General features: G+C 40.9%; 1 protein-coding gene across 2 annotated transcripts; it reads right to left on the reverse strand.

The window, feature by feature from the left end:
- Positions 1-73: 73 nt before the first annotated feature.
- LOC121934325 (very long-chain acyl-CoA synthetase-like) lies at positions 74-21386 on the reverse strand. Of its 2 annotated transcripts, XM_042474711.1 has the most exons (11): positions 21309-21386; positions 19094-19643; positions 16915-17124; positions 15392-15547; positions 12935-13059; positions 10409-10603; positions 7667-7757; positions 4809-5007; positions 4000-4097; positions 2170-2300; positions 74-514 (listed from the first exon to the last, which is right to left on the reverse strand). In XM_042474711.1, the coding sequence occupies exons 2-11, from the start codon at positions 19569-19571 to the stop codon at positions 338-340; spliced, it is 1860 nt and encodes a 619-aa protein (XP_042330645.1). In that variant the 5' UTR covers positions 19572-19643; positions 21309-21386; the 3' UTR covers positions 74-337. The 2 variants fall into 2 exon arrangements, with proteins under 2 accessions (XP_042330645.1, XP_042330644.1); XM_042474710.1 differs by lacking the exon at positions 21309-21386 and having other exon boundaries at positions 19094-19715.
- Positions 21387-24054: the final 2668 nt, after the last annotated feature.

Here is a 24054-nt window from a genome sequence, read left to right on the forward strand (position 1 = left end):
ACATGGAAAGAGGTGGTGGCATTGAAATTGGGCAAATAGGTATTAATGACTTCTCACCCACCCCACACTCTCCTTCTGAACATTTTCCTTTTTACTGCCTCACATACATTTTATACCAAATCAAACACCTCACACAGACACAGAAGAAGTCAGCTAATATATCCCTGATGTGACCAAAACTATTCCTCAGTACCAAAGTGATGTCCGGGACAGGCACATAAAGAAATGTCCCATCCTGGCAGATTAAAAAAAGGTTTAGGACTATAGCTCTTTCTCGCTTCCCTGGGCCATTCAGAACACCAAGGAAACCGTTGCATGATGTGCCTGGGAGTCCTTTTCACAGCTTCAGTTTCTTCTCCACGATGGAGTTGAAGATCTCCTGCGTCATGGGTACGTAACATTTCTCTGAGTCATCTAGGAAGTACAGAGGGTCACTGATGATGGCTGGGTCAAAACCTTCCTTCACCAACTGTCCTTTGTGCTGTTTGAAAGTTCCTGTGATCTCCAGAGCCTCCTGCAAGAAATACATGAAATGAGCCTGAGTCAATGTGACCACATCAGAGCTACAGCATGCCAAGGAGGACAGATGGAGCAGTAAGAGGGATATAAACCTGGGTTAGTGAATGCTTTGCCATACTCCTGCCTTCTAGAAGGTTGCTGCTATCTAATTTTGACAGCAACTTGGCACAAGCTTTGGGAGCTACCACTAAATTTCAGCAGCAGCCTTCAATAGCAGATGCAATTGCGGAGACCACAATGTAAGCAGCAGTTACACTGCAGGGGATGGTGCCTACATTTTGAAGCTGGTTCGCCTCTGCTTTACTTATTCTACCTGAAATCCTCATTCTTCCCTTCTGGATCCTGTGAGTTGCTTCCTGATACCAAGAATATGATACAGTGGGCACTTGGTATCCACTGTGGTTTGGTTCCAGGGACCCTCCATGGAAACCAAAAGCCGTGGATGCTCGTCCCATTATATACACCAACAGCAAAGTTTATTTCTTAACTGCCTCTCCCCATGAATTAATGATATAGTAAAATGGCACCCCTTATATAAAACGGCAAAATCAAGGTTTACTTATTGAAATTTTTACATATTTCTTGGAATATTTTGAAGTCGTGGATGGTTGAATCGAATTCATGGATTTAAAAATCCATAAATATGGAGGGCCAACTGTAACTGGGGTTTTGCATATTGTGTTGCCTCACATTTTTGTTGGGGAGGTGGCACAGGGGGATAAAATATTTTATCTTTTGCTTTGTAATCAATGCTTAAAGGCATTAGAGCTGAAAAAAGAAAGAGATGATCTTTAGAAGAAAGAGATCCTCTAAAACAATTGATGCTTTTTTTTCTAGTAGTAGAGAGGGATGGTATTTCATCAGTCATATTGGATTAGGACCAAGGAAAATTTATTTTTTTAGAGATGAAAAGAGGTTGCCTCATCCCAGCTGATGTCTCAGAAACAACTTGGGTTGCCAAGTCGAAGGCATCCCAGGTCCTGGGATTTCACGGCCAAAATGGGAGACATAGGCACAACCTTTGCTGATGTTCCACGGAGCAGAGCTGGATGATGTCTTTAAGCATTACCCATATTAGTTGGGAGCATGTCATTCAAATAAAAAAGGTAAACAAATCACAAAATCTAACAAATGAGATGAAACAGGAAAGGGAAAAACATTTCTGGAAAATCTGTACTAGACTGGAACAGTACAGCTGGAAGCAAACGGGGGGAAAATCAAGACAGTGCTCTCACCCTGAGATTCTTTCCTTCATCCTGCAACCTGGAGAAGAAGGAACAGGCTTTGAGACTCATGGCCAGGCCCTGAGATTTGGGGATCCTGGTGGACACTGCCCTTCTAGCTAGGAGAAGCAACATATGCTCAAAGTGCTATATTGAACTGTTTCCAGGCACCTGACTTGAGGTTTGGTATTAAGACAGTTGCTAGGTCTCTCCAACCATACCACCTTCTTAGAGTTCTGCAGTTCCTGGTCCTCTAATCCTATTGCTACATCTTTCCCTGATGCATTTCCCATTTGTGTCAGCAAGTATCCTCAGTTTTCTTGGGCAACTGAAGAATAATCAGATTTCTGCAGAAATTTCCCTACAAATTGCTCCATTGCAGAGGCGGAAGGATAGTACAGAATAAGGCAACAAAGAGGTTTCGCACCCGGATGCGAATGAAGCGAGGTATGGCATAATTTGGCAAATAGTCTTTGGCATGGACATATAGCTTTTTTCCATCAAAGGGAAATCCTTCCTTCAGCCGCATGGCACCCATTCCAATCTTTCCTTCATGCCCTGGAACAAGCAAGAACAGGGTGATTAAGGGAATGATCTACATATTATAAACAACACACACAATCTACTGCTATTAGAGTAGTAGTGGACAACACACAGCCAGCACTCCTGTGGCAGAAGGTAGTTGGGACTGGGTGTGGTTGAGGGGGTAGTAAATGCTCCTCTGAGGGAAGTTGCCTACTCCGGTTCTAGGCAAAGCAACTTCAAGTAAGGGAGATTTGCAATGGTGAAATAACAGGGGAAAGTAAGGCCATAACCTTCACCCAAGCTGCTGCCACACTGCACAATCAATGCAGTTTCATAACACTTTAACTGTCATAGTGCCACCCTATGCAATTCTTGAATTTGTAGTTTGGAGGGGCACCAGAGCTCTGTAACAGAGAAGGCTAAGTATGGTGCTTTACAGAGCACCCAAAAAGGGCGCTCTACTGGCACCCGTGGTTGCTGCGCCAGGAAACCGCAATGAACAAACCGTGCGATTCCCTGGCACAGCAAAAAGGAAATGACGCCGCAAGGCGCCAACGGTGCACTTGCAGCATCATTTCTGCGATGAGACGTGCGGACACTAAGCGTCCGCTATGTCAAAATGGCAGTACCCATGTAGAATGGGCGCCGCCATTTTGTACGTGCTTGGCGCATAATAGGGTTAGGGGTGTCCGGAAAGGACGCCCCTTCCTAACCGTAGTACATGCCTAGCACATACTTTTTGGCGGTCTAGAACCCACCTATCTCACAAAACTCCAAATCCCAAAATTCTATAGCATTGAGCCATGGCAGTCAAAGTGGTATCAAACTGCATTAATTCTGTTGTTTCTTTTGTGCCAAGCAATTTACCAGTTCCCTTTCTCTCCCCCTTTAAAGATTCTACAGCCAACTTGGAGATGCAAAATATTCAGAAGGTGGGCAGTCAGCATTGGAGCACAGGTGGAAAGTGATATGTGAATAAATGAGTGAGTTAAGTGCTCCTTTTCTTTACTCCTTTCCCTCTGCAAACATAACTCACTCCAAAATCTTTATATTAGAAGAAGTAAGTACAGGTTCAGTTGCCCCCAAATGCTGAAAAAGTGTGTGGTGATAAAGTCTTATGGTCCAATCCTATCTCCTGTAACATCTGGTGTTTCATGGTCTCTTTCATTGGCCTGCTTAGCAGGCATGTGAAGAGCTTCCGCACATGAAGTAATGAACATGAATATAGTTCCTCCACCATGCATACAGTATCTATTAACACACTGATTCAATACATGAATTAAAGGGGGTAGGACTGTTGAGCATGGAAAAGGACAAGGCAACACATGCATACACCCACCCCACACAACTTGAGAGTGGAATTCATCTGAACCATCAACCCACAGGCATCAAAATTCAGTTCCACTTATGTGACTTTAAGTATAGGTCAGCTCTAACATGAAGTTCAGCAAGTCAGCATAAAGCATGTTATGAAATTTCAAGACACTTGCAAGAAAGGCACTATGGATCCATTTATTCTAACCCCACCTAATCTGCAATTATACATCCATGAACCTTCCACAATCATTTCACAGAATCCAAATGACCAGTGAGACCAAAAAATGGATAGAAATCCCAACTAGCTCTTACTTTAACAAGTTTCTGAGGAACAGACCATAATGCCACATCTGTGGATATTCCACACAATAATATTAAAGTGGTGTTTTGTTTTGTTTTGACATTTCAGACCTACCTGAAACTGGAACCCCATATACATTAATTTCTTGAATAAAGCCAACTCCTGCCAGGGTTGTTTCAACCTCTGTAGTTGCCACGTTTTCCCCTTTCCAGCTGCAATGAGGGAGGAGTTTTTAACATTAGTGGACTGGGTAAAGGTGAATGTCTATAGCTTTGTTAATAATCTCTCTAGCTACCCAGCTAATGATCTCAGTCATATTCTTCCTTTCCTCCAGTGATGTCAGTACCACACACATGGCTCCTCATCTTGTTCTCCTTCACAGCCTTGTGACTAAGGTCAGCATGACTGAGAGTGACTGGTCACCCAGTGTCATTCATGGATGATCATAAACCAAAACCTAAAACCTCCAGGCTTAATCTAACACTTACTCTTTTAGTATTCTCTTCATCTGGGGCTGACAGTGTTAACTTCTGATGCTGTGTTCAGGTCCATGAGGGATTCGACTCAAAGTTTTTCTGATTCATAGCCTGCCAGCCTGACTTTCTGCCCGTCTGCCTTTTTCTTTTCCTCAACATTTGTGCATATGACATTGACTTATATGGAAGTCAATCTAAATTAATACAGTGGGATTCATTTCCATGTGAACATACACAGTATTGCTCTGTGCTATAGATGGTTTGATCAGGATAGGATTCTTCAGCCTGCTAGGTGGGGGGTGAGGCATTCCCCTGCTTGAGCCATGGGTCACTGATATACAGATAGCATCATGGCTAAGATGATGCCAACAGTACACAAAAATGCACTAGTACCACTTTGTGAAAGAGTAAAGCAGAGGAACCTATAGAGTGTGCTATGAGACTCACCGGAAAGTATCTCCTACCCGATCCTGGAAATATATAAAGCCTTCATGGTCTTGCATCAGAAGGTCACCACTGTTGAAGTAGCAGTCCCCTTTCTTCAGGACATCACGAAGAATTTTCTTCTCTGTCTTTTGCAGGTCTCCTGCATAGCCTTCAAATGGGGCATTCTCAGTGATCTTGATCACCAGTAATCCAGTATCGCCTTGGAAATAAAAGAGGAACTAGAAGAACTGGGAAACATCTATTCTCCCACAGACCCAAGAACTAGGCTACCTACCACCAATGCTTCAACTATAGTTCACCCAATGTTACTGAGGTCAACTCTCACTTTGACTCTCTCCTGGTTACATTTGCATCTGCTACAAACAACACTGCAGATATCCCCGTATTAGCTTTCCAAGACTTTGTACTGTTTCAATACAAAAATATGTTTTGTGGCCCCTCAAAGACTAGCCAATATATTTCAGCATAAGCTTATAGGGACTACACCCCATTTCTTCAAATGCAGCAATAGCTCTGATATGTGTTCTGAAGATCTTTCTCTCTAAATAAGAAAAGGTATGTCAGCATATTCCAACTGAACAATATGCAAAAATATGGAGCGCTCTCACCTCAATATTGTCACTCAATGAAATTTATGGGTAATAGATACAGGATAGGAAAAGGAGACACTTATTCAGGCAATGCGCAACCAACCTATGTAATACCTTGACATAGTAATAGACTACTGATTGCATTGGTGTTGAAAGAGGTTTAGATAAAGGAGATTATCACACTGGAGTCATTTCCACAACTATCACACTTGTGCAATAAACAAGAGCATCACAAACTTGTGCTCTTCCATTCTGCGCAGTTTCACAATTACGATACCACACCAGGTTGTAGACATGTGAGAGGGATATGTTTAGTTCCACACAGCTTCTATTCCCCACAAGTGGGTCATTATTGCATCATTTCATGTATGCATTTTTAAGCAGGTCATTCTAGCGAAAGCATAGTGTTATTTGATTCTGCACCTGCACACTCCCGAAACAACATTGGTTCTTATTCACAGGAGTTTATTGTTAATGTGAAGTCACGTAATAATAACAATTTCCAGGTATGCTGACCATGGGATGATCTCAACATCATGTGATGATCTTCACCCAATAACATCTTAGTGCTGCTATTGTTCCACTTTTTACCCCAGTGTGATAATCTCTAAAGGTATACTGAACAAGTCCCTCGGTGGGTCATGACAAATGAGGGAAATCTTCCTTCAGAGTTATAGCCATATAACTTAGGCAAGTGCAAAGAAAAGGCTTGCTGAGCAATGGCAAAAGAATTCCAAACAAGATCTCCTGTAGCTGACAGTAGTTTTTTTAGGTTAGTGTATCTCAGAACTTCATCACATGTGGCTTTTAAACCATCATACAAGTTGGATAACATCACCTTGGGACATACCTATCGCATGACATTGTCTCCCTCTTATTGCTGTCTTGTCCTTGAAGTGTGATTAGCCTGCCCCTTGCCATTGACAGAAAAACACATCAACAATATCCCAATATCATTGGTATAGCACTAGTCCTCAGGCATAATAAGTTACTCCCACAGCAGTTTCACGATTGCATGGCCACATGGTGTCAGTATCTCCTCCTCTCCCCCTCTACCCTCTCATTTGCTATTCCAGAACAGTCTACTTTGTTGTTGTTTTCTTTCTTTTTTCCTTTTTTGTTTTTAAACCACAATCGCATAACTCTGCAGTTGCATTTATAAAACAAACCCCTCTCCCCCACACACATACACACAAATGCAAGGCATGCTGGTGGGGTTAAAGATAAGAGTGGAAGACAGCACAAGGAGCCAGCAGCATCCAGTCATGCTAATGGAAGAATGTGTGGTAGGGAGTGCTCCCAAACAGGTATGTATGCTCTTTCTCTTTATTAATGTGATCACTGCAAGAACAGAGTGGGTGAAATAAATTCCTCAAGCTATCTGATGTGGGAGACTGGCAATTCCCCCAGCCCAGCGTTTCAAGAACAAGTACCATATTTGTGTCCACTGGCTGTGCTATGCTACAGTTATAATTAAAGGGAACGTAGCTGGCTGAAGATTGCGGAAATCAAAGAAGTAGTATTTGTATAGACCAGTAGTTCTCAACCTTCCTAATGCCGCAACCCTTTAATACAGTTCCTCATGTTGTGGTGATCCCCAACCATAAAATTATTTTCGTCTCAGTTCCTAAAACCATTGGAAATGTGTGTTTTCCAATGGTCTTAGGTGACACCAAAGAGGTCATGACCCACAGGTTGAGAACCACTGGTATAGATGGAGTGATGGTCAATAGAAAGGTTGCTTCGCGAAAGAGAGGAGGAACCCTGAGACTGAGGCAAAGCCAGCATCATTAGTTGCACACTCTCAGCCTCTGAGGAAGGCAATGGTAACCCCCTTCTGAACAAATCTTGCCAAGAAAATCCTGTAAGAGGTACACCTTAGGGTAGTCATAAGTTAGAAAAGATTTGAAAGTACACAACAATAAAAGCAACAGCTGAATGATCAGGAAGATCCAGCATTTTAACACCTTCATTTCTTCAATAGAGGCAAGTGAGCTCCAATTTGTTGGCTGGCAACACCATTGAGAAGCCATTCTGTAAAACTGTCCCAGAGATGGAAAAAATGTAGCCCCTAAGCCCCACTTTTGTGGCCATTGAAACTCTCCAGCAGTCCCTTGAAACCCTTCAAGGCACCCTCATTTTTGGGGGGGAAAGAGGGTAGAATTTCAGGCACATTTGAGCTTGAAAGCCACACCAGAGCACCAGAAAACATGGCAGTTCCATTTCCCTGTCCCATTCTGTATTTAAATGCATGTTTTATTAGCTTACCTATAGCCACTGGGATACAGCATCCTTTCTTGTCCCTTACAGGCTCATCTTTCTCAATGTCATACTGAATCAGTTCAAACTTCATCAGTTTCTGAAACAGAAAAAAATGGGAAGTGGAAATATAAACCCCCAAAGCCAAAATTCAAAATAGGTGTACATGGTCAGTGAATTATTCCATCTTTAGGCATTGTTAACACCTGTTGTTTAACATTTGTCTCTTGGATAAATCATATTTCTAAGGGGATTACAGTCATTTGTAAATATTCTATGCACTGTGTGTGTATATCATTTGTTGGTGTCTTTATAGTAATATGCTGCTACTGTATGTTTTGCAATGGTCTGCAGTCACAAGAGGGGTGTAGTTGACCTGAAAGGCTTATATAGCAAGGAGAAAACTGCTACAATGATTGGGAGAGAAGGAGGTAACTAAATAAATATATACATAAATGCCATAGAGAGTCTTTGCCAGTTGTAGGTACAAACCAAGGAGTTTATCAGACTCAAGTTTTGGACCCTGCAATTGCACTAAGGAAGTGTAAAGAACATTGCGAAATGATTGTTTCGCCCAATGTCTTACCACATTGCTTGCTTTTCCGTCATTCCCCCGTAACGTTATGTTAGTGCTACAATTACACGAAAGTTGCGATTTGCGTGATGCGAAACCAAGCATAGAGGAACTTTTTACTACACCAGCGCCTTCCTTTTGTCTTGAACATTTCGCATCAACATATTTGCGCATGCTCCTTGGAGGTTTTGGTGGCATCCTGACCTTTATGCTTCCGGGGGGGAGAGCTGCCGGTTGTAATTTATTTTCCCCTTTTTTGTAATGTCCATTTGTAAATACTGTATGTAAATAAAATACTTTCTCCTTACCTTGCGTCCTATAATATTTTGAACATGTTTGCAGGGCAGAATAATGGGACTGGAATGGATGACCCCTAGGGGCCCCTTCAATTCCTAGCCTCCTCAGAGTTCATGCGGGGCAGAAGAATGGGGCTGGAATTGATGACCCTTAGGGGCCTCTTACATTTGCAGCCTCCTAGGTGTTCATGCAGGACAGAGCAACCCCCCCTCCCCCGGGGTTGTCCTGAAAAAGGAAGGCGACTGGAAGGGAATGGGGTGAAAAAGCAGCCCAGCATCATGGGGAACTTTGCAATCAGTAACTTTTGCATTGCATTGCGTTGCTGCCTACCACACCAAACCATTTCGCAACACATTCGCAAAGATAACGGGAGACAAAGGCCTGACTTCTCTTTTTCCCCGTAGTGCCCAAAAAAAGGGAGGAATGACACTAAAACTACGGGAGCGTTGCGCAACGGGCTCCCATAGAAATGAATGGTGTCTGGAAGAACATCGTGCTTTCACGTTATTGCGCAACGTTGGTGATGCTAACATTGTGAAATAAGCAGAAAAAAATTGCCAAAAAATCGCATCTGATAAACTCCCAAGTCTTGCAAAGTGTAATAAGATGATGCTCTTCATGTTGAGCTGAAGATTTTCACATAGCCCTTAAAGTATGTTTCCTCAGAACTGAACCCCTCAAAACTGGAGATTTTGCACCCTCCAACTCCAACTCCCAACCCTGCAACCCTCTCCTCTCCACAGCTGGAGGGCCACATGATTCCTATCTGTAGTCTAGGGAGAACCATGAAATGACTTTCTAATGGGCATAGGGCAACTGACTGTGAATACAGCCTTGCTGTGAAGAGGTGTGGAGCAACAGCGTTATGAATGATGTAATGCTTGGGCTATCAGCCCTGTACAAAACTGGATTTTTCTCAGAACTAGAATGAGTTTTTCTTTGAACCAGTTCTCATAGAGAAATCTGCATGTGTGTCTAAAGCCTGCATCTGCACTACAGAAATAATGCTGTTTGACACTGCTTTAACTACCATGGCTCAAAGCTTTAGAATCCCGGGGTTTGCAGTTTGTTCTGGCACCAGAGCTTAATGACAGAGGAGGCTATAGCTCAGAAATCTACAAATCCCAGAATTCCATAGCACTGAGCCATGGCAGTTAAAGCAGTGTCAAATGCATTGTTTTTGCATTATAATAAATAATAATAAAGTTTTTATTTATATCCCGCTCCTTCCTCTGATCAGGGCAGCTTACAACAAGGTTAAAAACATTAATACATAAAACATTAAAATACAAGAAATACATTAAAATACAAATACATCAGCCCTCCATTCAAACAATAAAAATAACAGGCAAAAAAGCCCCATAGCCCAACCTCTTGGCCACGGAAGAGGAGGGAGGCCCACAGGATTTTATTCGGGGAATGCCTGTTGGAACAGGAAGGTTTTCAGGTCCTTCCTGAATTGGGCCAGGGTGGTAGTCGAGCGGAGCTCAGTGGGCAGCGTATTCCAAAGGGCTGGGGCAGCAGTGGAAAATGTCCTCCGTGTAGTGGAGGATAATCTAGCCCCAGGCACCTTCAGTAATTGCTGCCCAGACGTTCTGAGGGTGCGAGGCGGAATGTACGGGGAGAGGCAGTCCTTTAGGTATCCTGGGCCCAAGCCATTTAGGGCTTTATAGGTAATTACCAACGCCTTATACTGAGCCCGGAAGCGAATATAAATGTAGCCTAACCTTTAAGTGCCAAAGCAGCCTACTCATCATGCTTTCCAGGAGGCAATGCAACCATCAGAGATAGGGTAAGGTAGGGGTGAAATTCCCCACTTCTTCTCTAATCAAAGCTTTAAAACACCATGGATATCCTGAAACCTTCCAGAGTAATCTTACCTTGTGGAAGAAGTTGGTCCTCCCCACAGCTCCAACTTTCCCTGTGTAGTTAATGAACCCAGCATTCCCCTCAGTAGCTCCATACATCTCATAGAAACGTATGGCTCCAAATCGGTTCAGGAATTCCTTCCAGACCTCCACTCGCATGCCATTACCTACTGCTATTCGAACACTGTGTTCACAGTCATTGTCTTTCTGCAAGGCAACAAGTCAAGAGAATCATTGCTAGACTGCATAGAATTTTATTAAGAGTTACCGCAAGAAATCAGGCAGGGAAGCTGAAGTGGTCTGGAGAGGAAGCCCTATGAGGAACAATTGAGGGACTTGATTATGTTTACTCTGGGGAAGATGGGAGGTGATAATGATAGCCAACTTTTGAAACCTGCAAGGTTGTGGGACATGAAAGATGGAGCAAGCTTCTTCCCCCTGCAGTTCCAGACAATCAGACCCAAACCAATGAATTTATATTAGAAGAGAGGAGATTGTGCCTAAACATTAGGAAGACCTTTCTGACTGGATGAACTATTCAACAGTGGAACAGACCTCTTAGACATTTGGTGGTAGATTCTCCTTTGTTGGAGGTTTCTAAGCAGAGGTTGGATGGGCATCTTTCTTTCTCTTTCTTTCTCTATGGTTCTATGCATCTATGATTAACCTTTCCCAACATTTTACTATGGTATGATAACATCCACCATTAGATTTATTGTAATGGACCTTGCATGGGGCTGCTTATAAAGATTATGGAGTTTATCACACAGGATTTATCCTATGCAGAAACTTGATTTAAAGTGGGGGGGAAACCCCAAAGCGGGTTGTTTTTCACATGACGTTCGGGTTAAACCCGAACAGAAATTAGAAATAACCCGAAAAAACCAGTAGTTTTTCAGACGACACTTGCATCAATGAGCAATAACATAACATTAATTTGAACGCAAAGTCAACAAAACACACTGCTTTTTACTTTGGGGAACTTCCCAAAAGTAAAAAGCAGTGTGTTTTGTTGACTTTGAGCTCAAATTAATGTTGCGTTCTCGTTGACACGTCTGAAAAACAACCCGCAAAAGCAGCTGTTTTGTGGATTTTAAAATCCCATTTCTGCATGAAATTTAACCAATTTGCCTTGATGTGATAAAATCTAATTTTAATGTTAATTGCGTGATTTTCACAGGTTAATCACTGATTAAACTCCTAATTTCCTGCCATGTGATAAGCCCCTATGACAGAAATATCAGCTGGCTTGGACTGAGAGGGTGGAGGTGCTGGCCCTTAGGGAATATGGAAAGCAGGGAAACCATCTTAACAATGAAGTTTATGCCATGATGCCCATTTCTGACTTGCATGCAGCTTGGACTTTCATGTTCAGCTTCCTCAAGGTACCTGGCCAGAGTCCACAATTAATGCTGTCTATAAGCCCTCTTTTTCGTTTTGTTTTTTAAACAGAATAACATTGTAGCTTGAATACATTTCTGACCATACAGTGTCCAGAGATTGTGTCAGCTTTTGGGGCATGTAAGGGCAGAATGGGTGAGACGACAAAAACATGGTGGCCAACATGTTTTGTGGCAACACACAACCTCTCTTGCCCCTACCCCCCCCCCTCGAAATTCTCTAGAAGTTGAATTAGCTTCCAGTGATGGAGAATTGATCCCCAAGATAAACGTCCCAAAGCCCCCAAGTACCCAATGTCTCTTCTTGAGGTGTTCTTGCAGATGAAGGAGACGCCTTTTATAGCTAGCAGCTACGGGAATAGATTTCCTCTCTTTCAACATCACATAAACCTATAGTCCATATGAAGGAGGAAGGGAACCAGTCTTCATGAACATAAGAAGAATGGGAAGGAGAGAAGGGGGTGTATAGACATGAACCACTTTCATTATGATGTTCGAACTGGGACTGTGGCCACAACCTTGTTGAGAGCCAGTACAGTATGACACAATGCTGGTATAATTATTTGGGAGCTGTTGGTGGCAAGGCAGAGCTGTGCCAGGAACACCATGGACTGTGGCTCTAGGAACACAACACATTGTTATATAACCTCCACAAAGAGATCTTCCTTGAGTGAAGAGACATTAGTGACTTAAACAGGCCAGGAAAATGTCAAACTACTAGCCTAACTGGATGGTTACATAAGTGTTAAGTCACTAACACTATTCCAGACAGAGTTTCCATGGGATCAGACTGACTCTGCTCTTTTCTCACTCTCTTGTCTCTGTTCTTTGGGGTGCACCTACACTGTAGAAATAATGCAGTGTGATACCACTTTAAATGCTGTAGATCCTCCTGTGGAATCCTGGGCTTTATAGTTTTACAAGGTATTTAGCTTTCTCTGCCAAAGAGTGTCTCACAAGACTACAAACTGCAAGATTCTGTAGGATGAAGCCATGGCAGTTAAAGTGGTGTCAAGCTGCACCAGTTCGCCAATGTAGAAGCATCCCTAGACTCAAGCTTGAGAGATTCTGCAGAACAATCCATTTTCATTCTTCATGAGGCTTTATTCCAAAAGACTTGGCCTCCCACATCAATTACCTTTGGTGCATTGCACACGTAGCGCATAATTTCTCCTATATACTGGACTACAGTGACATGGTATTGTCTGCAGTCATCCCAGTACTTAGTAACAGAAAATTTAGGTGTCAGGACACATGTAGCTCCTAATGAAAAAGAGAGAAATAAAAGAAAGGTATTTAGGAACGGAGCTTTTGTGAGCATTGCAAGAGCCAAGTGAAGAAAGATTGCAATGCCCTATTAACAGTATTCAAATACTTTCCCTATTGCAACAGACAGGCAGTCAGAAGCTGAATCTGCACTACAAAAATAATCCAGTTTGACACCACTTTAACTTCCATGGCTTCATCCCATGGAATCATGGGATTTGTCATTTGTTGCAGCACCAGAGCACTCTGTCAAAGAAGGCTAAATATTGCACAAAAGTACAAATCCCAGAGTTCCATAGCATTGAGACATGGCAATCTGCAATGCAGACTGAGCCAAGGCTGTCTCTGGACCTTACGTTTTGAGGCATATTGTTCTAATGATTTCCATAGTTTCAGAACTATGGGAAACCTTTGGACAGCAGAATGAGATGGGGCACAAGACAGGCATAAATGGACGGCATTCTCAGCGAACAAAAATTTGGATGACTGTTGGTGTGGTAGAAACAGAATGGAATATCCAGAAAGTTAGTGGCTGGCAGTAGCAGCTGGTAGCTTCCAGGTGAGTGGCGTGGCGTATTTGTTCTGTGGTTTACACCAAACAGGCCAAAAGGTTAGGTATCAAAACTTGAATAAATAATCAATAGACGCTGGTGGCTCCTATCTCATTGGAGCAATAAATCTGCTCTGGGCTTGACTACAGGCTTTAAAGGAATTATTGAAGGTGCAGAACCCCATCCCCACAACAGATACAGCATCTTGGGGATTCCTTTAAAGTCCAAACCAAGACCTGAAGAAAAGTCACCAGCCCTCAATGAAATGAATAAATAAAATGAGAAAAAATGGCATACCATTGAAATGAACCTGGACTCAGTAACCAGTTTATACCCTCAGCAGCTCCAATACCTCTACTTTTCAGGAATGCAGGTTTGTCTTTTAACTTTGCAAGCTTCTGCATGAACATGTAAGCACTTATCTCCCCATTTGTTGCTTTATTTATAAGGTTTCAAATGGAAAAATCAATAAGGCCTATTAATTCCATCTTTACAGTGCCCTCTTGTACTCAGCACTTACTATACCTGCATATTCTCAGATAAGCAGGCATTGCTTCAAAATACAAAACTATTTGGATGGGTGGATGTTTCACTTGGACCTATGATTTAGGACCACCTAGTTATTTCTCTATGCAAAGATTTTGAGCTTGTACAATCTTTATTTATTTACATATTTACTTACTGCTTCTCAGTAAGGGAAGAGGTAATTTGCTATTAAGGCCAGTCAATGTTTGACTTTTATTTGCCCAGTTAACATGTACATGTAGTTACATTTTAACACGTAAAAGCAAGGTTTACATTTCTCAGAAATCAAATTTCATTTAAGCTTCTACTGTTGTCTAAGGTGCAGGTGGGCAGCCACAGAGGGTCCAGGGGGCAAAAACTTGTTTCTTTATTTCTTCATTTAATTTATATCCCAACTTTCTCCCAACATGGGATCCAAGGCAGCATATATTTTGCCTCCCCTCTCTAATGATATCTCTATTGTTCCAATATCAAAATTGATTGATACCATTCCCCCATCCGTCTTCATTTCTTGCGCTAACCTGCCCAAAATTTTAGTGTATTCCTATTGGACAGTTTTAGATTTGGATGTTTAATCTCTTTTTATGGGTTGATCACTGTTTTTATGATTTGAGGGAGGGTTGGGGTTGGGGGGGTTAAATTGTAATGTTTAATTATTTGATGTTTTAATTGTACTGTTGGAATCTGCTTTGATTCCTTTGTAAAAAAGCAGAATACAAATAAATATTATTATTATTGGTATTATTATTATTGGTATTATTATTATTATTATTATTATTATTAAAAACACAACATTAAAGCAATACAAATAAAAAATACTGTACTACACCCCTGCATTAAAAGCTTTATCCGCTGCATACATTAAAAACCAACATCTTTCATTCGAAAGGCCTTTCCTTGCCAGTGGAAAGACAGCAAGGAGGGGACAAAATCAGTCCCGCCAGGGAAGGGAGTTCCATAATTTAGGGGCAACCATCAAGAAGGCTCTCTCGTGTCCTCACTAGACATGGTTGAGATGCTGGTGGGACCAAGAGAAAGCTTTACCTTGTAGATCTTAGAATATGGGTAGGCTAATATACGGAGATACAGCTTTTCACATGACCCATTAGCTTGAACAGCACTGGTGTCTTCAACATCTTTCTTCCTCTCTGCCCCTGCATATGCATGATGTGTTCATACGTTCATCCATCCTTGTCTGTCTATCATGCATTTATAGTAGTCATGTGTTCAGTCTCTATATAGCCTATACATACCAGTGTCGATGCATGATGCAATCCCAGTTAATCCGGCTCCATGGTACAATGGGAGAGGGATGTAAATGATATCATTGGCATGGACCCCACACAGCCAGAATAAGTTGATTGCCTGTAATGCTTTCCTGTGGGTGATGATAGCTGCTTTTGGTAGCCCTGGGGGTAAGCAGAGATAGGGAAGGGGCTCATTTGACAATCATCAATGATTCTCTCACACCAGAAGCAAACACTTCAAGTCACATGACTTGACTTGACTTGCTCTCAACCCTGACCATGGCTGCATCCGCAATGCGGAAATAATCCAGTTTGACACCACTTTAACTGCCATGACTCAATGCTATGGAATTCTGGGAATTGTAGCTTGTTGTGGCACTAGAGCTCTCTGAAAACTCTCTCTAAATGTCTCACAAAACCACAATTTCCAGAATCCCATAGCATTGAGCCATGGCAGTCCACATACTCCATCACTGCATAATTAAGGATGGTCACAACAGGTCTGAGAGATCATTTTCTTCCGTGTCTCAGATCAACCAACACTCTGGTTCCTGCATCTATTTGATACTCTGTACAAAGCTAGACATATGACATGCCCTGTTTTATATGATAACTCAGTCAAAAGCAAACAGGCTTAATTGCATGCAGAAAAAGCGACGAATTATGGGGGTCTTTTAAGAATAATAGGCACATTTAAGTATGAACTTTCATGGATACACAGCTCACTTGCTCAGATGTATGGAATGTTGTCTAAGACCTTCAGGCACGTATATGGTATGTATAGGTCCAAAACCAACTCCAGAAATAATCCAGTTTCAGACCACTTTAACTGCCCTGGCTCAGTGCTAGGGAATCCTGGAAACTGTAGTTTATTGTGGCACCAGAGCTTCCTGACAGGGAAGGCTAAACGTCTCATAAAACTACAATTCCCAGAATTCTTTAGCACTAAGCCAGGGCAGTTAAAGCTGTCTCAAACTGGATTATTTTTGCAGTGTGTTTTGGTACATAGTTGATCTTAGATTGAAAATATTTACCTTTTGGTGGTCCTACAGTCATCAACCCCAAACAGGAATACATTTGAATGGAGAAAGAAGCTGGAATTTATTAATGTTTAAAATAACAGGCCTGTGTGAGCTGTGAGGAGTGGTTCAGATTTAATCTGAAACTTGGTTGTTGTGTGCCTTCAAGTCATTTCTGATTTATGGCAACCCTTAGGCTATCATGGGGTTTTCTTGGCAAGTTTCTTCAGAGGGGGGGGGGGTTGCCATTGCCGTCCTCTGAGGCTGAGAACATCATGTCACTTGCCCAGGATCACCCAATGGGTTTCCATGGCCGAGAGGGGGTTTGAACCCTGGTCTCCAGAGTCATAGTCCAACACTCAATCCACTACACCACACTGAAACTGCATTCCACCAAATCAAACCATGCAGTTATCCAGCCCAGTGCTCTGACTGGCAGTAATTCTGCTTATCATCTTGGAAACTTTGGGCTACACTCATTGACCACCTCTGGATATCCTTTGTCCTTACCTGTGGTTCCAGATGTGAAAATATACAGAGATGTGGATTTGGAGGTTACGTGGGCTCGGAAAGAAGTAGGCACCGGTTCAGCTGAGCTGGATTTGATCCGTCCCAGCAAAGCTTCCACACCTGCAGTTGGGGAGTCATCACTCAGGTAGAAAACCCGTACCCCTTCAGTGTTTAGAGTAGGTAGGACATCCTCAATGGCAGCTTGAAAGTCTTAAAGAGATGAAGAAAATAACTCCAAAAGAATTTTAATTCCTAAGCTTTAAGGTTGTGGAATTACTCTTATCCTAGAAGGTCAAATTGCAAATTCCACAATTAAGAATGATTTGGTTTGTTTATGAATAACTCCCACCAGCGTAGGTTCTATAGTCAGAACCTGTCCATAGACAGTGGTTTTGAGGGAGACATTACATGCAATTGTTATAGTAGTCAAGCTACTATTAAACCACACTAATCCTGGTTTTGGTCAGGAAATCAAACTTCTCATCAGCAATAAGCCCAAGACAAATGGATACATCTGGCAGTTTTCTGTAAAAGCAGCTTTACAGTACCTCAATTTTTTGCCTGAAAAGAATAGGGTTTTCTTGGTACACATTCAGAGCTGAGCTTTGCTTTGCTTTGGTATCGTGTATTAAAATTATATCCCACACCAGACTGAATGGTCTTCAAATCAGCTTCAGTGCCTCAGCTATAAAATGAGACTAATAAGGACACTGTTCATAAAGTTGTTGCCAGAATTATTAGGATGGCATCAAAGTAGGGTTGCCAGGTGTTCGTTATTTGAGGGTTGAAAACCAGTCCCTCAGAGGGCATATAAGAGATGTCTTCTGTTTGAGGACTGGAAAGCTTTTCTTTTTATACAGACTGAATAGGATGCGAAAAAACACCCCCATATTTTGGGGTGTGGATTCTTCATAAAGACAGAAATGTAATTTATGAATGTGGACAGTATGCTAATTTTGCTCACAAAAAATACATAGTTATCTTAAATGAAATCAATACTTTCATTTGGTATTTAGGTGGAACACAAAGTTGTTAATTGCTATTTCCTGATTGTTAACCCCACATGCCATGAATTTTGACTGTACCTTACAGGTATTCTGAAAATCTGGCAACACTGCAATGAAACGTACCAAAGTATTGGAATTAAAATATATTCTCACTCATCTCACCTCATTATCTTGCATAGTTCTTGTCTCCATCCTTTCACATAAACTGAAAGGACACATATTGTACTTTTCAGGCAACACTGAAGCTTTGCAGTAGCCTGTATTGGATGTTTACTGAGACTGATCTATCTGAGAAGACATATCCTAGATACCATATATGGGTTCCTTTGTTTGCTTTCAGGGATACTGGGTTAAGGTACGTAATTTTAAAGATCTTTGTGTTTCATCTACGGGGGCATTTCTGGCTTGTGCTGCCCTGACATCTTTTGGCCTATCTTCCCTTCTTTCTTTTTACAGAAATGAAAGTTGGATCACTCTACAGTTTCTCTTCAAGAAGGTATCATCAGACCAGAGAGAAGGGAATCTTTGCACCTCTGTCCAGATTTCCTGCAAATTAGCATTTTCTTCTACCAATGTGCCTTTTTTCCCTTTTGAAGATGTGCATGAGTAACTAAGAACACTGTGGTTCTATTAGAGGGAAGCCTAGGCAGTAAAGGCAGACTTTTCCCTGATGATCTAGTAGGGAGATTGTGGCCAGGATCGATCTTCTTGGTCTTCTAAGAAGAAGTTCTCCATCTTCAACCTGCATGATTGAAGGAACCTGATAAAGCGTGTTTTTTTTTTTTGTTTCTGGGACACAAAAATTGTTGCCAGGTTCCCTCCTGAGCAGGAGATAAAAGAAACCTAGACAAGAAGTTTCCTTCACTAGTACGTATAGGACTCTTTGTAATTTATGAGCTAATTGATTCCCCAATAGAAATTGTACTGTGATACTTACTATTCCCCACTGTTATCTCTATATACTGATGCCAGTGGGTTTAAGAAAAATTCCTCCTCTAAAACCAATCTGTCTCAGCAAGCTAATGCCAAGAATGTGAGAACTCTTTATGCATGTATTTTGAGAATATCTGTATGTTTATATTTCTCTGGGGAGCAAGCTCTGTAAGAACAGATCTATAGTACAGACATACTCCTCTTGGTACAACCATTTCCCACATCTAGGCAATTCTCACCTGGAGTTGTCAGTAGCACCTTGGCCTCACAAGAGCTGAGCGCGTGTAACAAGGACTTGGATCGGATGTTATAGTTGATACATGCCATAGTGCAACCAATCTTTTCCACACCTATCCAGACCCAAACATAGACAGGGGCATTCTTCAAGAAAACAGCCACCGTTTCCCCTTCTTTCATCCCCACATGGCTTTGCAGCACTCTGGCCACCTGGCTGCTCCACCTGTCAATGTCTCTGTAGGAATAGACTTCTTCTTCAAAGAGAATCAGGGGCTTTTCTGGATGTTTCTGGACTTTCTCTAAGAAGATGTCCAACATGGTAATGGGTGGGTTCTTTTGGATACGTTTTTGCCACCTATATCCAATGCGTATCAAGGTGAAGAGGAAAGACAAATCCAGCCAAAAGTAAGGAAAGAAAATATTCCCCAGGAGAGGCAAAAGGATCAAGAGCCCCAGCACAACTGTATACAGGTCTCCCATGGTTAGGATTAGGAGTCAGATCCAATGAACCAGCAGCAGTACATTGCTTGTTGTAGGCTCCGTCTAAGCTCTCTTGTGTGAAAGGTAAAAAAAAGAACAAGACTGAATGAGATTGAATTCACATCCCTCCTCTGAGTACTTGTGCAATGATTTGAGGACACACTTGGCTCCCAGTCAAGATACTCTGACTGACGTCAAAGTTTTTGGTCTAAAATTTGCATGTTAATTCAAAAGGAATTTAAAGGTAGATTTTGTGATATTACCAGAAATGTTTCTGTTCGGTATTTTCAATAAAGGGCTGGATAATAAATGTGGGTGACTTTTTTGATATATGATAACAGCGTATAAGATTATTGTTTTCACAACCATGGAAATGGACTGGAGCACCGACGAGAGAAGAACGGGTTGTTAGCCCAAATTGCCAAATTAATGTGGGTTCCTAAAGATAAGTCAACTGAAGATTTTTTTTTTTAAAAAAATGGGAAACTGTGTATGGACTTTTTAAGCAGTAAGAAATTTAACCATGTAATAATCTGTGGTTATAGTTATTGGTGATTCTAGCAGAACTATTTAGTTCGATCAATAATAGCAGAATAATCTGCTTTTTCTCCCCTTTTCCCCTTTTTCCCCTTTTCATTACATTTAAGTTGGCAGGGTCAGAGCCCTCCTGTGTTTTAATTATATGTCTTTTTACTTCTTTTCTTCTTTCTTCTTCTTTTTTTATTAAAATATATTAGACAAACAACTAGTACATATATAAACAACAAAAACATCGTGACACATAAACTAACTTGTTACTTCCTCTCCTGACTTCAATAATCTTTTTCTAACCAATAAAAACATTCCTTTTACTAATTTCTTTATATATCTGTTCTGTACAGTCCATTATTTTGTACTTGGTATTTTACTTATGTACCTCTGTTTTATTTATTTTGTTCCATTTCTGTATAGGCTGTAAAAACTTAAAGATGTTCTACATCTTAAGTTAAAACTTGTGTTACCTGTTTTGTGTCTAAAATAAGGTTCAGCTTACAGATTTCTTTATCTCCCTTAAAAGAAGGAGGGTGTTCTTCTGTTAGTGTTTTATAAAACAGCCAAATAATATTTCATCTTTCCCCATTCCATTTCAATTTTTCATTCAGGACATCTCTGAGTAACCTCATTAATTTATAATTCTCCATATATTCATTCATCTTAGATTTCCATTCATTTGATTTTGGGATCTCAGTTTCTTTCCATTTTTTTGTATATATAACACTAGCAACTGAGATTATATAGTATAATAATTTCCCATGTCTTCTTTTCTCTCTTTTTTTAATCTTTTCTATGTTTCTTTATTTTCTGCCTGTATTTTCTTAATGTACAGTATATCAGTTTGATTTTGATTGTATATTAGATTGGTGTGCAAAGGGATCTTGTAGCACCTTTGAGACTAACTGAAAGAATGTGGCACATGAGCTTTCTTAGATTCAAGTCTAGGAAAGTTCATGTTACCAGCTTCTTTTTTTTCAGTTAGGCTTAAAGGTGTTGCAAAGTCCCTTTGCATACTGATTTAACAGACTAACCTGGCCATGTCTTTATATAGTAGATTGTTCGTGTTAAAAATCAATAAACAATTAAATTACAAAAATACATAGACTCATGTGAGCTTGTTCTTAATTGCTACTGTGCTCTTTGCTCCCTCCCATTCCTATCCATAGTATTTCTTTTGGTTTGCAACTGGAAAAGGTGTCTTACAGTGAGGGGACTGATCCATCTGGAGTGGTACTGTCATCTCTGGAACAGCTCTCCAGGATTTCAGACAGAGGTTTTTCACAGGTGCACTTTGAGCTTCTTTGGCTAATGTGGCCTACACAGCATACTGTGTTCATGACCTAATGCAGAGTTGACAGCTCAAAGTCTACTACTGTTGACAGAACACTTTTTTTTTAAAGAGTCAGTGTCATTGATATAAAGTTATTGACCCCTGTAGAACAAACAATTCAGGCTCAAAAAAAAAATCTAGCATGGGGCAATTTGTGTTAAATTCTTCATTTGGCGTGTAGTAATCACCGTCAAGAGAATTCCAAAATGCTGGAACAATAGCTTAATAAATGTGACACTGTTTTTACATGAGCTAAATATTCAGAACTATCGCAAAGATAGGAAAGCTAGTACGAGAGGGTTTATGTGATTAATTAACTGTTAATAAGCTTTTATAAAAGTAATTCCATTAGATATACATTAGAAGAGAGGGAAATTAACTAAGGCATTGCATTTATATTAAGCAGCCATCTGGGTTTGAATTTAAATATGTTCTATAAGACTTAATAATGAAACTAAAAAATGCCAATGATTTTACTTCTCACTCTCTTTTTTGAATATTTTTAAATAACTTTGGACACAAACACTCTAAATAATATACATTCAGAAAATAAAATGACAGAAAGAAGAAAAGGGGAAGGGGAAAAAAAGATTACAACTAACACACAATAGGTGTCAAAGGTGGAAAAGCTTCTGTACATATTCAGACTCAGAGGCAATTGGTTTTTCAAAAGAAACAAAAGAAAAACAATTTCTTTTCTTGGAGAAAAGGGCATTCTGAAGAGACATTTTAAAAGCAGCTGAAAAGGTAGGATGACAGATTGATCAGGACTGTCCCTGAAAAATCAGGACAGTTAGAAAATACGTTTTTCCAGCAATCCCTCCTTTCCCAATAAGAAATCAAGAGACTGACTACAATTCCTCCTGGATTCCCTGTGCTACTAGGAATGCTAAGGAGGCCTTTGTAAGATGTGTCTAGAAGTCCCTTTCACAGCCTCAGTTTCTCCTCTCTGATGGAGCTGAAGATCTGCTGGGTCATGGGCACATAACATTTTTCAGTGTCATCAAGGAAATACAGAGGATCGCTGATAATGGCCGGGTCGAAGCCTTCCTTCACCAATTGACTTTTGCTTTGTTTGAAAGTTCCTGTGACCTCCAGAGATTCCTGGATGAACGACCACACATGAGCCCAAATCATTCAACCACACTGGGGCTACTGTGGCCAAAAGGGGACAGACAGGGATGCAAGCATTGCCACGTTTAGTAGCTCTTGCTGAGGACATCTGTATCTTAGCATGTTTGTGATAAGAGATGCAAAGCTAATTCTTTGGCTAGTATTTACTAAAGGCCAAGCCACACACACTTCAGGAGAGCCATGACTGAATCTCCAGCCTTTGCTTGTGCAGAGGACCTACTAATCTGTGGCTCTATCTTGATGCTTTCATTAAGATTCTGATCTTGATCTGCTAAACTTGAATGCTATTACTTGATGTTTTCTGTTTCAGCATAAATTTCAGCTTACACAATACATGTGGAGTTTATGGCAACACTCTGCAATCAATACTGTGGCAGGGGCATAGGGTGAAAAAGTCATGTCTGGCTTAGCTGTCTGATGCCTGCTATGCCTGTTTCTAAAAATCACATTAAAACTAATGTTATGAAAGGCCTCATCTTGTTTAGTCCTTGCTGAGGCAGGAGCAGAGAGGAGAGCGCAGTGACAGAGAGAGGTCTCACCTTGAGGCGGATAAAGCAAAGTATGGTATAGTTTGGCATGTAATCCTTGACATGTGTATACAGCTTCTTCCCATCAAAGGAGAGCCCATCCTTCAGCCGTACAGCTGCCATTCCAGCCCTTCCTTCATGCCCTTGAACAAACCAGAATGACTTATTTTAATGGCGGGAATATACCTCAAACTTTTAAAATGTGAAAAAACGCTCAAGGGTTGTATTTCTACAAGAAGAAGTGGATAAACTCTCCCTCTGTCATTGGTTTTCTCTTTTATGTTGCACTGGAACTGGCTTGGGTTGGTGAAAGGCAGCTTAGAAATATTTAAAACCAAAAAATGAATGAATGAGACACCTTCTTAAGCTTTTACCAAGTGCAAGTTATGAAGAAATGGTGTGAAAGAGAGGAAGAAAATGGTTAATATATTCACAAAGAAGACTGTAGGGTCCAGAGCATCCCAGTTCCAAATATTTTCGGAGCCAAATCCTGAAATCAAGGAACAGTCTTTGATGATATCACAGGAGGCCACCTATGGTATGTTACATCCCATAGATCTCTGATTTGCTCCACGATAGCGCAAATGAAATGTTATTGGCTTACATACTTTCATGATAGCGCGAATAAAGCACTATCAGCAAACCATTCAATGGGGTTTATCACACAACGTCGCAGTTAACGTGAAATAACATGAAGTTAATCCACAGTTAAAGTGGAGAAAACCAGCAGCTTTTTATTTTCAAGACATCCTGAAAGTAAAAAGCTGCTGGTTTTCTCCACTTTAACTGCGGTTTAACTTCGCATTATTTCAGAATTTGGTGTGATAAACTCTGAATTTGCAAGTTTTGTTTAAATTCGAAAGTACTTTAAATTTTTGGAATCACAGTGTATCTTTTTATTTCCATTAGGGGAAATAAAACACTTTAATAAGTGTCAAAGTGAATTCTCCAACCTTTG

Source organism: Sceloporus undulatus, chromosome 6, assembly GCF_019175285.1.
Source record: "Sceloporus undulatus isolate JIND9_A2432 ecotype Alabama chromosome 6, SceUnd_v1.1, whole genome shotgun sequence".
Taxonomy (NCBI): Eukaryota; Metazoa; Chordata; class Lepidosauria; order Squamata; family Phrynosomatidae; genus Sceloporus; species Sceloporus undulatus.